The sequence below is a fragment of the Leguminivora glycinivorella genome, chromosome Z, assembly GCF_023078275.1.
Source record: "Leguminivora glycinivorella isolate SPB_JAAS2020 chromosome Z, LegGlyc_1.1, whole genome shotgun sequence".
Classification (NCBI taxonomy): Eukaryota; Metazoa; Arthropoda; class Insecta; order Lepidoptera; family Tortricidae; genus Leguminivora; species Leguminivora glycinivorella.
Window position 1 is genome coordinate 52,928,541 of NC_062998.1, and position 15,631 is coordinate 52,944,171.

General features: G+C 39.0%; 2 protein-coding genes across 2 annotated transcripts in view; both read right to left on the reverse strand.

Annotated features, from left to right (window-relative positions):
- The window catches only part of LOC125241714 (transmembrane channel-like protein), a 30,593-nt gene extending 15,255 nt beyond the window's left edge, over positions 1-15,338 (reverse strand). Inside the window, exon 1 of the mRNA XM_048150316.1 lies at positions 15,278-15,338. The gene's annotated coding sequence lies outside the window, so the exon portion shown is untranslated. The remainder of the gene's footprint in view (positions 1-15,277) is intronic.
- Positions 5,452-6,989, reverse strand: LOC125240518. The gene is made up of 2 exons (XM_048148411.1): positions 6,604-6,989; positions 5,452-6,368 (listed from the first exon to the last, which is right to left on the reverse strand). The coding sequence occupies exons 1-2, from the start codon at positions 6,869-6,871 to the stop codon at positions 5,452-5,454; spliced, it is 1,185 nt and encodes a 394-aa protein (XP_048004368.1). The 5' UTR covers positions 6,872-6,989.
- Positions 15,339-15,631: the final 293 nt, after the last annotated feature.

Consider the following 15,631-nt stretch of genomic DNA (forward strand, 5'->3'; position numbering starts at 1 on the left):
CTATTTTGTCAACTTAAGTACTTACTCAAACCTAGGACCTTATAATACGGCCACTAACATATTTTCCCATAAAAATTTTTGCCCTGTTTGTATTTTTTTATTAAAACTAATGACGCTGTTTCGCATTTTGAAGTGGCCAAAATAATATTTCACGAAATATTTTTGCGTGTTTTTTTTTTTATAAGAACAAATGACATGTTTCTTTATTTTGATATCATGATGTCACGTCAAACATTATGAAAAAAAAACTATGCAAACCTAGGCATCATCAGTGTAGAGTAAGACCAAATTAAATTATAATATTTTGGCAATTTGTGTTTTTTTAGTTTAAATAGTACATTATTTTAACATATAAACTGAAATAAAATGTCAATATAAACAAGAAAAAATTGATTCAAGGCCTCCAAGTGTCCGATTTTGAAAAAAATAAATTTGTAGGCCTCATCAGTGTAGTTATGATAGTATTTAATAGGTGGCGCTAAAAAATCGAGACACGATTCTTAGTATGCAGTATGTAAATCCTATATCCTCGACTTGCCCATATTGTACAGTTAGAGCCATTGAAATTTAAACCAAATATATGAATAAGTAGGGTAGATTTTCCTTCGTATTACGATTTAGGTAAAATATCAAAAAAAATGTTATTTTTCGCCTATAAATTCCAAAAAATGGAATATGTCCTTTATAAATCACATTGGGCCGGACGAGGTTATAAATAATCTTTGGTAAATTGTTTTATAACAGCGAGGAAAACTGACACCAACAGGCTGGTTTCCTACTAGTCAAATCAGCTTCTTTTTAAGAACTGTCAAAACGATTTGCTAAATATGGAATTACACTATGAAATACTGAGGAGTGACGTTACGGTTAATTCATTTACATTTATTATGTTTTTCTACAAAATAAATTAATTTATTAGTCTTCTTTAAGTGTGCGTTTTCACTTATTAAATAGAAATTATGTTTAAACATAACCATATCTGTCCATTTCTTCTAATTATGTAGTGCTTTCATTTCTAATTATCTTTATTCTGTTAATAACATAACCGTAAGAATTAAGACGCTAGTTTCTTATAAAGTTAATATTTTTATGTTTATTTTATGTGGTGCTTTATTTCGTGCAGTATAGGAAACTAGCCTATTCTCCCATAGCGAGGTAGGTGTTGCTTGTTTTACAAGGGAGCAAAAATATACATTTCAGTGCGTCCAGTCTTTTCCAACCAAAACGAAGCAAAGGTTTCTATAATTAAATCTTGAGCGTTATAAGCGAAATGAGCATATTTCAAAGTTGTTAAAAAAATCGCAACAAAAATCTAATTCGAAAATAGGTATTGTAACTTTCATAACTAAATTATATAACTTAGCTAAGGTACAGCGGGGCAAATCTCGACTGCGGGACAATTGTAACTACTCTATTTTTTCCATTATGACACTATGATGTTGAGTTCTACATGAATCCACTGAACACGCCTACCATATATAACCGGTGGACACTATTTAATAATGCAAACATTGTAAAACATGGAAAAAGTGGACCAGTTACATTTGCCCCCAGTCGAGATTAGCCCCGCTGTACCTTACATAAAACTCTTAAGTCACAATCATAATAAAATCAACCTGTTATCATCCAATGCACTTTCCCGTCCCAAATACACGCTGGGAAACAATTTCCATGCAAACCGTTTTGCTGCAAGGCCGACCGAAGACTGAGCCCGTCGCGCATTGACACATAAATTACACTATTTATTGCCATTTCGCTGCTAATGAGGAAATGAACAGCTTTCTGGTAGCCAAATGCACCTCGCTTACGATAACACACCTCGGACACTGGCGATCAAATATATGAAAGAGGCGCGTTCCTAGCACAGTCTAAGCTCGTGTAGGTGAACGCGTACTATGCTTGTATGAGTGAAATATGACAGGTCGACTATTCGCGTTTTTGCCAGGCGGTAACTGTGAGGTATTTAAAAATGGATGTAAATAGTATTTAAGAAATGAAATTAATGACTTGTAAAAATGTAAATGTACATTTTATCTTTTATCAATAAATTACTGTATCTCTGTATCACTGTAACCGGGAGGGGGTAGCACTTTCAGCGTGGAGCGGGAGTGGCTATACTGTACGATAGTAGTCTTTATTATACTGCGTCGATAATATCGTTATCGTATCTATATCTATCTCTATTGCACTTCCGTATTGGCGCGACAGAGCCGTACGTGGTAGGCTACGTAGGAAAATGCGTAAATGCTTACGATAATCTCGTTATTGTAGCTATCTCTATCGCTCTTCTGTATCGATCGGCGTCTAGCGTCAATGATCGTCATTTATTAATTACTAGCTTTTGCCCGCGGCTTCGCTCGCGTTAGAAAGAGACAAAAAGTAGCCTATGTCACTCTCCATCCCTTCGACTATCACCACTTAAAAAATCACGTCAATGCGTCGCTCCGTTTTGCCGTGAAAGACGGACAAACAAACAGACACACACACTTTCCCATTTATAATATTAGTATGGATTATCGTTAGCGTTTGAGCATTTGGCTACGACTTCTTTCTTCTTTGCATCCTGTTACCCTCTGCTGGGGTGTAGGGCTCGAATCATATTTCTCCATTTACTCCTGTCCTTGAGCTCCTGCTGAACCGAACGACGCCAGGTCGATTTAGGGCGGCATGGTTTGCGCTTTCCGGGTACATTCCAGGTGAGGGCCATTTTGGATAGGTGGGTATCAGGTTTTCTGAGGATGTGTCCAATCCAATGCCATTTCCGCGTCTGTATTTCTTCTTGTACGGGTGCTTGTCCAGTTATTCTCCATAAGTGGGCGTTTGTGATCCAGTTAGGCCAAAAGATATGCAGGATCTGCCTCAAGCATTAATTTGTTAAGATTAAAATCGTTGACACCCCGTAAAGTTATTTATCTCTCTATTGCTCTTTCGTCTTGGTGCGACAGAGATTTGTATCGTTTGCCACAAAGCGTAAACGATTATACTTTTGGCTACGAGCCGTGGTATCAGAACACGGGAGAGTGGTTTCTTTGATAATTCTGAGGTTTGTAATGAACTGAAAAATGACTTTTTTTATACACTAGAGAGCCACTACCTACTTAATTTCAATAAAAAAAAATGAAAAAAAAAAACACCTCCGTCAGAAGTCAGAAGTGTCAGAACTCGACTCGACCTGGCGATATTTCTGGTACTACTCTGGACCACCAGAAAAGTCGCAGGTTCGAGTCCTGACAGATGTGTGAATTATTAAATTTTTCTTTTTAAAATATGATAAAAACTAAGCAGAGAAAATAGTTTTCAGTATGTTCAGACTATACCTTACTAGCTTTCTAGTTAAATTCAAAAATTGCGAAATGCTCCATACATATTTTCACACTGAACACGTGTGTGGCATCCCTTACTTCCTAATGTTATTTGTTTTTTGACATGTGCCGTCAAACACTTAACAATGACTTTAATGTTATCACTAAGGTCCTCTCACACTAATTAATCCATTTATTATGTATTGAAACGAAAAAAAGCGACATACAGGATGGTTCCTGATGACGAACCTAAATGCGTGTCGAATTTAAAGGAAAACAAAAAAAACACGGTGTATATACATAATCACGTGTTTTCTTATTCTCCGGGCCCGGAACGCTAACGTTCGAGGCGTGGTGAGAAATAACTTGAATTGTGTACACTCGCACCCGCAACGGAAAACAAACGTCATTGGTTTATTGAGAAAAACTTTACGCGTTTCCAATTCCGTGGAATAGGTTTAAAGTTTACGACTTTTATACATACCAAAGACATACACTACTTGACCGTCTTATTAATAATGGCATTCGATTTATCTTCAGCCTACGCAAATACCTACGACCACATTTCTTCATATCGTCGCCAGTTAAATTGGCTCTCCAATCTCTCCATTCGTCGTCGTAGGTCTTTTAGAATCCTGAGCATGTTATTCTCCATTTTGTTCGAGCCCTACTCTCCCAGTTATCTGAAATGTAAATTCACTTTCATTACCCCCCGTCCAGGCTGTGAACTACGTTCCTCCCGCTCTCTCAAACTCTCCATTCCTTCTCACCGTTCCGGTTTCGTCTCTAACTCCTTCGCCGTCGAAGCAATCCGTCTTTGGAATTCTCTCCCTCTGATTATTGAATTCCGTTAAGGGAAGGTTCTTTAGATCAAATACAATTAATTTCTCTAAGAAACTAGCGTCTTAACGCTTGCGGTTACCGAGTTATTAAAAAAATAAAGATAATTACTGAACATGTGTGTGATAGCCTTTACCAATTTCTAATGTTATTTGTTTTGACATGTGCCGTCAATGACTTGACACTAACTTGAATGTTATTGTTAAGGGGCTCTCACACTAATAAATTCATTTTCCCCTCACTAGCTCGGAAACACGTGTTTTGTCCTTTAATACCAGCGGGTAAAAACGCATTTTATCCACTAGTGGGTAAAGTAATTTGATTTTGAATAAAGTCAAATTAACTGCTTTAAAGTTGATAAAAGTAGGTGAATCTAGTAATAAAGATGATTTACCACCTGTGGAACTACTGGAAGCAGTGATAAATGCATTTTTTGCGCTGTAGTTTCCTCGCTATAATGAGGGGAAAAGTTTTGTGTTACACTCGGGTGCAAATGTATTTTACTTCTCGTGTGTTAAAAAACTCGCAAGTTCAGGATTCTATTCTCGAACCACTCGCTTCGCTCGTGGTTCAACTATAGAATACTTTCACTTGCTCGTTTTTCAATTCCACACTCGGCGTTAAAATACAACTTTGCCCCCTTGTATAACAAATAACTATTATTATGTATGATAATGATGAAACATTTTTTTTTGCGAATTTAACTAAAAGTGATATACAGGCGGGTTCCTGATAATGAACGTAACGACGTGTCTAATTTAACGGAAAACAAAAAAACACAGTGTATATAACTCCGTATATTTACTTCGGAACCATCAAGAGAAATCTACGGTTGCCTAGATGGCGCTACACATTTGGTTGATTCTCGGCTAGATAGCGCCACCGCGCCGACGCCATATGGGTCAAATTGTCTGAGGTCTGAAAAAACTGAGGTTCAAAAGTTTTAAACATTCAGTTCAGTTCAGTTTTTAGTTCTCATGGCATCTGTCCATTGGGACAATTTCGCCAGAGTCTAGGTTGTGGGAGCAGAGAATTCCTTTGAAGGTCTTGATCGTTTTCTATCGAGTTCTTGATCGGTTGAGAGAGCTATAATCCTAAGGGAGGAAAAAAAAGAAAAGAGCCAGAGTTATATAGAGGGAGAGTTGGAGCCCTTGGGGCAATAACTTAAATATTTTTAGTTACTCGAAAGAGAGAGGGAACAATATATCATGAGAAAGAGAACTGAGTATTCATAGTTTGATATTAAAGTCTGCCATGAATTTAGCCAGAACACAGACAAAGGGAGAGTTCGTCAAGGACAGAAGGTAGTTCATATTGACCGGTCTTTGAATATAGTCAGGAAGAAAATCGTATAAACTGGCATGAATAATTGAATATTAGGGCAGTTGAAAAATATGTGATCAATAGTTCCCTCTTCAAGACCACACTCACATATAGAGTGATCCAGTATATGGATTTTAGCCAGCCAAGCAGGGCAAGAGTTGTGGCCCAAACGAAGACGAATGATAGAAGATGTAATGACTTTGGAGAATTTATGAAATCTAAAGAACCATGGTCTAACAAGAATATTGGGTTGAATACTATGATATCGACTTCCAGAGGATTGACTAGTAATCTTCCACTCCTCATTCCAGAGTCTGTTGAGGTCTGTTTTAGCAGTATTACGAAGGTCCTGCATATAGCAAGTGGGGTGAGAAGAGGGGCAACCAATGTCTATAGCTTGTTTAGCACAAGCATCAGCCTGTTCATTGCCATCTATTGCACTGTGACTAGGAATCCAAGCAATAGTGACTTCCAAACCAAGAAGAGAGCATTGATGAAGGGACTGTCTAGTCCTGAGGGTGATAGTGAGGTTATCCTTTGATCGGAGAGGGAATTTATGTAAGTCTTGAAGACAGCTGAGGGAGTCTGAAAGTATTAGAGCCTTTGGGATTTTATGGGATAGGATGAATGAGACTGCTTCATAAATTGCTACAGCTTCTCCTGTAAACACCGATGAGGGAGAAGGAATTTTGAAGCTTAAGATTAATTTATAGCGAGGGATCCAAACAGCAGATCCAACAGGACCATTCCGCGAAAGTTTCGAAGCATCTGTATAGACTGGAAGATAATCATGCCATTTTTCGTCTAAAAGTTTTAAGAAGATATTATTAGCATTAGGACAATTCTTGTTGATGCCCAAGGAAAATATAATATTTGGACGAAATACTAGGGAATCATAATCAAGTATTTAGTCTAATGACTGTAAAACTTCTTAAGTATTAGCTACTGTTCATGATTTCTTTTGCTTACCTATTAGCTTACATACCTAATTTTGTTAGTATGTTAACAATCTTTATATTCAGTAATGAACCTCCAGGTCTTTTTTTTATCCAAATTACTTAGTACCTACATTGTAGTACACCAACTCATTTGTTTATGTGACTGTTTGTGTTCTAAATAAATTAAAAAAAAAAAAAAAGTAGAAAGACCGGATTACCTGGAGAAGTCCACATAGGAGTGGAATCAAGTAATTTCTGGAAACTTTTAACCAGGCAGGGAAGATCTTTATGAGTCCAATAGTCAGAGGTTGGGATAATGTTAATCAGATTGTTAAGATGAACCAAAAGAGGGTGAGTTGATAGCTGAGCAGCTCTGAAAAAAAACCGGTCTGATAAAAACTGCCGCCGAAGGCTTAATGGGGGTTCAAGGCATTCAACTTGAAGAGCATTAGAGGGAGAGGAACGCATGGCTCCACAAATGATACGAAGACATCTCGATTGAATCTTAACAAGTAGGGAAAGGGCAGCCTTGTTACAAGGTTCTAATAGGAATGAGCCGTAATCAAAATGACTCCGGATGATAGCATTATATAAGATCTTTTGAGTCATAGGATGGGAACCCCACCAAGCCCCAGAAAGCGATCTCAAAACATTCACCCCTCTTTCACATTTTTTTTTAAGGTAATTAAGGTGAGGAATACCTGTGAGACGAGAGTCCAGGAAAAGTCCCAGAAATTTGACAGACTCCAATACAGGGATCACTTCGTCATTAAGAGTTATCTCTATATAAGGAGATTGATATTTACGAGTAAAAACAACAACCGAGCTTTTTGCAGCTGAGAGGGATAAGCCATGATCTGACAGCCAGTTGTTGAGGTAGAAAAGAGCGGAATTTAAAGCTGCTGTACAGTCAGAAATATCCTTGGAAGCAAAATAAAGAGCGATATCATCCGCATATTGAAGAATGTCGCAAAAGCAGTTAACAGATTTATCTAGATCAGAAGTGTAAAGGCTGTATAGAATGGGGCTTAATACAGAACCCTGAGGAAGTCCCTTCCAGACATTTCTGGGGGAAAGAAGAGATCCCTGGTGACGAATGTAAATCAACCGGTCCATGAGGAGATTACAAATGACATTGACCATTCTTGCCGGCAAACTCAGATGTAGCATTTTCTGCCTGAGTAGCGGAAGCTGGACGTTGTCATAGGCCACTCCAAAAAACCCATCTCCACATCCCATATCTCCACTTAAAAAATCACGTCAATTCGTCGCTCTGTTTTACCGTGAAAGACGGACAAACAGACACACACACTTTCCCATTTATAATATTAGTAAGGATAAGACTTTTGCTCTCGAGTATCCAAGCAAGTTGATAAAATTCTGCTCATCATGATAGCTCCCTGTGGCTACTGAAATGAATTTGCTTCATAGGGGCTCGAAAACAGTCTTACAAACTATTTTACGGCAGTGTAAGCTGTGTCCGTAGCATATGGACGCCTGCAACCCTCGTTGAACTCTGGCAACCTTACTCACCGGCAGGAACAGGAACACAAGACTATAATATGAGTTGGGACCAATGTTGTTTGGGGTAAGCACAAGCGTTCTTGCGCTTACCGTAGAGTTTAGTTAATCTGTGTCATATCATATAGTGTCCCTAAAACCAACGCCAAAATAAAAAGGGGTGATAGGACATCAGTCGATCACATTCGACCTTAATTAAAACGTGGTTTTCGAGGTATTCGCACTTTTTTTCCTTTTTAGGGTTCCGTAGTCAACTAGGAACCCTTATAGTTTCGCCATGTCTGTCTGTCCGTCCGTCCGTCCGTCCGTCCGCGGATAATCTCAGTAACCGTTAGCACTAGAAAGCTGAAATTTGGTACCAATATGTAAATGAATCACGCCGACAAAGTGCAAAAATAAAAAATGGAAAAAAATGTTTTATTAGGGTACCCCCCCTACATGTAAAGTGGGGGCTGAATTTTTTTTCATTCCAACCCTAACGTGTGATATATTGTTGGATAGGTATTTAAAAATGAATGAGGGTTTGCTAAGATCGTTTTTTGATAATATTTATATTTTCGGAAATAATCGCTCCTAAAGGAAAAAAAAGTGCGTCCCCCCTCCTCTAACTTTTGAACCATATGTTTAAAAAATATGAAAAAAATCACAAAAGTAGAAATTTATAAAGACTTTCTAGAAAAATTGTTTTTAACTTGATAGGTTCAGTAGTTTTTGAGAAAAATACGGAAAACTACGGAACCCTACACTGAGCGTGGCCCGACACGCTCTTGGCCGGTTTTTTTTTCTTCACGTTTTATAAGGTCATCATCATCCTCCTTGCGTTAGCCCGGCATTTTGCCACGGCTTATGGAGCCTGGGGTCCGCTTTGACAACTAATCCCAAGATTTGGCGTAGGCACTAGTTTTTACGAAAGCGACTGCCATCTGACCTTCCAACCCGGAGGGGTAAACTAGACCTTATTGGAATTAGTCCGGTTTCCTAACGATGTTTTCCTTCACCGAAAAGCGACTGGCAAATATCAAATGACATTTTGCACATAAATTCAGAAAAACTCATTGGTGCGAGCCGGGGTTCGAACCCGCGACCTCCGTAACGAAAGCCACACGTTCTTACTTATTAGGCTATCCAGCACTACTTGGTCACGTTTTATAAAGTAAACGGCCAATATCCCAAAACCATGACATTATCATTACTAAGTTCAAAAATCGCTTAATGAGATGTCCTATCACCCCTTTTCGTTTTGGTGTTGGTTTTAGGGACACTTGATATAATCCCAGCTTCTGCGGGGCTATCCAAATCGTTGCAGACTTAGCTTGGTCCCACTAACCACTGGGCTCCACCTCTGTCGTGTCTGCGGGCGGTAATTCCTCCAATGAATGCCAATCGGCACCTTGATTAACTGTCCTCATCAGGGCTGCCACCGCGCCACCGTCAATTGCATTTTGTTTTTAACACCTGACGCAAAAACGACGGGGTGTTATAAGTTTGACGTGTCAGTCTGTCTGTCTGTCTGTGGCATCGTAGCTCCCGAACGGATGAACCGATATAGATTTAATTTTTTGTCTGAAAACAGTTACTCGGGAGTGTTCTTAGCCATGTTTCATGAAAATCGGTCTACTATGTCGCGATCGTTGGTTTTTTCAAAATTTTAATTTTGTGGTGAGGTTGTTTTTTTTTCATCATTTACCGAGGTTTATTTTATATCACGTCGGTGGCAAACAGGTATACGGCCCGCCTGATGGAAAGCGGTCACCGTAACCTAAGGACACCTGCAACTCGAGGGGTATCACATTAGAAACTTGTACACTCCTTTTTTGAAGAACCCCATACTGTAGTTCATCGGGAATACCTCGGCATCAGCTCATTCCACAGCCGGAGCGTTCACGGGAGGAAATTCTTTTGGAAACCGCACGGTACGCGACCATTTAGGTTGCAAGGTGTGTGGATGAGCGCCCTGTTGATGGAGAGCGGTGCGATGTTTAACACCTTTTTTTTACATTTTCAACTTACTAAAGGGTCATTTCTGGAATAAAAACTAACTATTTGTCCATTCCCTGGAATTATAATACTTGTGTACCAAATCCATATGATACTGACTGATACTAATATTATAAATGGGATAACTCGTGTGTGTGTCTGTTTGTTTGTCCGTCTTTCACGGCAAAACGGAGCGACGCATTGACGCGATTTTTTAAGTGGAGATAGTTAACGGGATGGAGAGTAAAAAGCCTTCTAAGTAAAAATTGTACCTAGGCGTGACGTCACGCGAAACTTCAACGCACTGTACCGTCGTCATTTTTCGTTTACGAAAAAAAAATGTGTCTACAATTCTTTGATAATCTAACTGACGGACTAATTGGTTTTTTTTAGTCGTCTCGCCTATTTAATCAAAGTCAGAAAAGTGGCAACCCTGAGCGCTAATTCCATTAAATCCCTACCCAGTATCGCTATATTACTTATAATTAACTACTGATTTGGGTATCTTGATCGATATTAACTATAACACCCTGACATATAACATAATAACTTATTTCCATAAACATTGGGGTGAAATTGCAATGGCAGCTGATAGGTGGTTATGCTTTTTTATGTGTATGGTTTAGTAGATGGCGACTCTTATTTAGGTCATAGGTAAGTGTTCATTAGGACATGAATTGCTTCTAATTTATATAAAAGTAAGATTATAAGTAAATAAAATATAAAAAAACCGGCCAAGAGCGTGTCGGGCCACGCTCAGTGTAAGGTTCCGTAGTTTTCCGTATTTTTTTCAAAAACTATTCAACCTAAGTTTAAAAATAATTTCCCTAGATAGTCTTTATAAAGTTCTACTTTAGTGCTTTTTTTCATATTTTTAAACTTATGGTTTAAAAGTTAGAATGGGAGACTCACATTTTTTTTAACTTTTGGAGCGATTATTTCCGAAAATATTAACAATATCAAATAATGTTTTTCGTAAACCCCTATTGATTTTTAAATACCTATCCAACAATATATCACACGTTAAAGTTGAAATGAAAAAAAAAATCACGATCGACGAGCAAAATACTCAGAAATTTATTAAATTTGAACCATCCATAGAAACAACCCATACATAATTAAAACTTCGCTCCTTATTTTAGTACCAAGATATGTCGCCGCGAGATAGACTACGCGTCCTTATGTCATTCATACAGTTAGAAGAAGACGTGTCATCTATCTCGCGGCGACACTCTCGCGGCAATCATGTGCTAGGCCTACAGGTCATTGCGCTGTTTTCTTATATTTTTTTTCGAAATTAACAAATAGTTATTTGTTATACAAGGGGGCAAAGTTGTATTTTAACGCCGAGTGTGGAATTGAAAAACGAGCATGTGAAAGGATTCTATAGTTGAAAAGCGAAGAATAGAATCCTGAACTTGCGAGTTTTTTAACACACGAGAAGTAAAATACATTTGCACCCGAGTGTAACACAAAACTTTTCCCCTCACTATAGCGAGGAAACTGCAACGCAAAAAATGCGTTTATCACTGCTTCCGGTAGTTCCACAGGTGGTAAATCATCTTTATTACTAGATTCACCGACTTTTATCAATTTTAAAGCAGTTAATTTTACTTTATTCAAGGTCAAATTACTTTACCCACTAGTGGATAAAATGCGTTTTTACCCGCTGGTATTAAAGGACAAAACACGTGTTTCCGAGCTAGTGAGGGGAAAACGAATATACAGGCTGGTTCCTGTTAATGAACCTAAAACCTAAATTACCTTACCTTGTATTTTTTTATTTATTTTTTACATAATTGTAACAGTGTTTGACGGTGTATGATTAGTACCAATAAATGTATCTATCTATCTATCTATCTACCGTGTGTCGAATTTAACGCAAAAATATATTTGCTTAATAATTTGTCTTAATTTTGTAACCCCCGACGCAAAAACGACGGGGTGTTATAAGTTTGACTTGTCTGTCTGTCTGTTTGTTTGTTTGTCTGTCCGTGGCCACAGAATACGTTAGTACACCGTGGTATCGTAGCTCCCGAATGCATCAACCGATTTAGATTTAGTTTATTTTTTTTGAAAGCTGAATTAGTCGGGAGTGTTCTTAGCCATGTTTCATGACAATCGACCAACTACGGTTTTTTCAAAATTTTAATTTTGCGGTTAGGTTATCTGCTCTAAAATCTAAATGTATCCATTGTCCATCTGTGTCAGTACATGCATAAGTAAGAAAGAAAGATAAAATATTTATTTGGTATAAGAACAGTATAGGTACAACACAATACAAATAGAGTGAACCGGTATACCAAATAGGATGCTCAGCGTAGACCGTGTCTAAGAGACACGGCACTGATTTTCAGGGCACCCATAATTAAAACTAAACTTAAAACTAAAACTAAACTAAAACTACTTAGTGGCTTACTATTCTGCTAACTGTCGGGTGACGCCATTGCAAGTATTAAAACACGCTATAAAAGGAATTAAATGGCTTTAATTAACACACGACGGAGAAATCACACACATTATTTTAATTACTTACTACAGTGGAATTTCCTATGTATATACGTATATACCAAGGGCGTTTTACCGGGACTTACAAAGCCCATACAAAAAAGTTTAACCCAGAAATGACGACCGATCTGGCGCAGTCGGTAGTGACCCTGCCTGCTACGCCGCGGTCCCGGGTTCGAATCCCGGTAAGGGCATTTATTTGTGTGATGAGCACAGATATTTGTTCCTGAGTCATGGATGTTTTCTATGTATATAAGTATTTATATTATATCGTTGTCTGAGTACCTGCAACACAACACAAGCCTTCTTGAGCTTACCGTGGGACTCATTCAATCTATGTTAGAATGTCCTATATATATATATATATATATATATATATATATATTATACGTATGGGCCTTTTAGGGATAAAACTAGATGGCGCTGTTTCGCAGCCTGGAAGTGGCAAGAATCATATTGTCCCAAATATTTTTGCGTGTTTTTTTATAAGAACAAATGATATATATTATGTTTTTATTTTAATATCATAATATCACGTCAATACATATTTTGAAAACAAATTGTAGGCAACATCAGTGTAGTTATGATAGTATTTAATAGGTGGCGCTAAAAAATCGAGGTACGATTCTTAGTATGAAGATTGTCAATCCATACTAATATTATAAATGGGAAAGTGTGTTGTCTGTCCGTCTTCCACGGCAAAACGGAGCGACGAATTAACGTGATTTTTTTAAGTGGAGATAGTTGAAGGGATGGCGAGTGACATATAGGCTACCTTTTGTCTCTTTCTATCGCGAGCGAAGCCGCGGGCAAAAGTTAGTTTATTTATAAAATATTAATATATTTTTTTTTTACATGAACATATTTACATAATTATTAACCCAGAAGAATGGAAAAGCCGTGGGCCCAGATGGAATACCAGTTGAAGTATGGAAGTTGTTGAGTGCGGATGGATGGAAATGGCTGAGTGTATTCTTCGGTAAGTTGTTGCATGAGGAACGCATACCTGACGAGTGGTGCAGTAGTACGTTGGTACCAATATTTAAAAACAAAGGAGACGTCCAAAATTGCAATAATTATCGAGGAATAAAGCTCATGTCACATACCATGAAGGTCTGGGAGAGGATAATAGAGAGAAGAATGAGAGAAGAGTGTGAAATAACGCAAAATCAATTCGGATTTATGCCCGGTCGAGGTACGACAAATGCCATTTTCGCCTTACGCCAACTATGCGAAAAGTACAGACGCGCGCATAAAAATCTGCACATGGTTTTTGTCGACCTGGAAAAGGCTTACGATCGGGTTCCCCGTGAGGTTTTGTGGTGGGCCTTGAAAGAGAAAGGTATGCCTGGGAAGTATGTAGAGCTAATCCGTGCTATGTACAGATCATCTTGTACGCGTGTTCGATCCGCTGCTGGAACTACTGACAGCATCGGTGTGGCTGTGGGTTTGCACCAGGGCTCGGCATTGAGCCCATACCTCTTCGTGCTTATAATGGACGCTCTGACGTCGGACATGCAGGAAGAGGCACCCTGGTGCATGCTCTTTGCCGACGACATCGTGCTTGTCGGAGAAGAGGGACTCGAGGTACAAGGCAGGTTAGCGAAGTGGCAACAGAGGCTGGAAAATGTTGGCTTGAAGATTAGTAGATCCAAAACAGAGTATCTTTACTGTGACTTCGGCGGTCTTTCCGCCCCTGTTGCCATGACACTAGATGGCGAAATATTGCCTACCTGCTCGGATTTCAAGTACCTGGGTTCCCTCATTCAGGGAGATGGCGAGATCGACAGAGCAGTTCAGCACAGGATTAACGCAGGATGGATGAAATGGCGACAGGTTACAGGCACAACCTGCGATCCCCGAATGCCTCTCAGGCTGAAGGGGAAAATTTATAAATCAGTTATCCGACCTGTCGTCCTGTATGGAAGTGAGTGCTGGGCCACCAAGACGAATGATGAGAGAAGACTGCATGTGAATGAAATGAGAATGTTGCGATGGATGTGTGGTGTGACAAGACTGGATAGGATACGGAATGAGTATATAAGAGGAAGCCTGAAAGTAGCGCCAGTGACAGAGAAATTGAGAGGAAGCAGGTTAGCATGGTATGGGCATGTAATGCGGAGGGATGAAAGCAATGTTATAAAACGAGTGGTAAATATGAAAGTGGATGGATACAATGGTAGTGGAAGGCCTAAGAAAAGATGGATGGAATGTGTGAACAACGATATGAGAGTGAAAGGTATTAGTATGGAAATGACGGCTGATAGAGAGAAATGGAGGAAGATGATCTGCTGCGCCGACCCCAAATAATGGGAAAAGGGCAAGGGAATGATGATGATATTTACATAATTATATAAGAAACTAAGACTAAACTTAAAACTAGCTAATGTCTAAAATAGGCCCTTGAGGCATTGTACCAAGGATACTGGCGACATTTCCTCGCTGTATCGCAATGCTGATACGTTGTGCGAGGAAGTCGCCAGCTCTTCGGTCACCAGTTACCTCAACCAGACGCTTCGCGATTTCTGTGAACAACTTGTTCGCGCTGGGACCCCATGGACCTAGAGTTTCTACGCCAAAGGGTACAAAAAGGTATTCTTTGCCAAGACTTTTTCTATTTATTACGTTTCCAAATTTCGGCACTTTCTGCCGCTGCGCCCGCTTTTATCTTGGTCCGTTGGAGGTGAGACGATGCCAATGTGTCTACGCAGGTACCATCCCACACTAACATTCGTCCCATACTCCAAGGGACCAAGGACACTCTATCAGGCCTCTTGCCATCATCTCTGATTATGCCAGTCGGCTCAAGGAGAGCAGGCACATTGATGGTTGCAAGGGACCGATATAAATATTAGAAGCAGAATGTACCTGAGGTGTCAGTTCGCTCCTCTCCCATGTTTTTGGCTCCAGCTTTAAGATGCCTCTCTCTTTGTTCTGTCAAAGAAATAATAAGCTATTAAATACAGGGTGAAAATTAAGTGAATCATGTTCTTCCTTCTCTATCAACAATTGACGATTGAATGTCCCTTAAAAAAGACAATTTTTTTTTCTTTATTTTTAATCGTTTTTTTTTGTGGTTCATTTTTATTTTCTTTGTTAACGACGTTTGAAGATGTTGAATGGTGTCATCTTTCGAGTCAAATTTAGACCCATCATCAGGCCTGAGTGCTCGCGGCAAACTCCGCGATGCCTCATCATATGTTCAAGATTGGGCATAGGCAC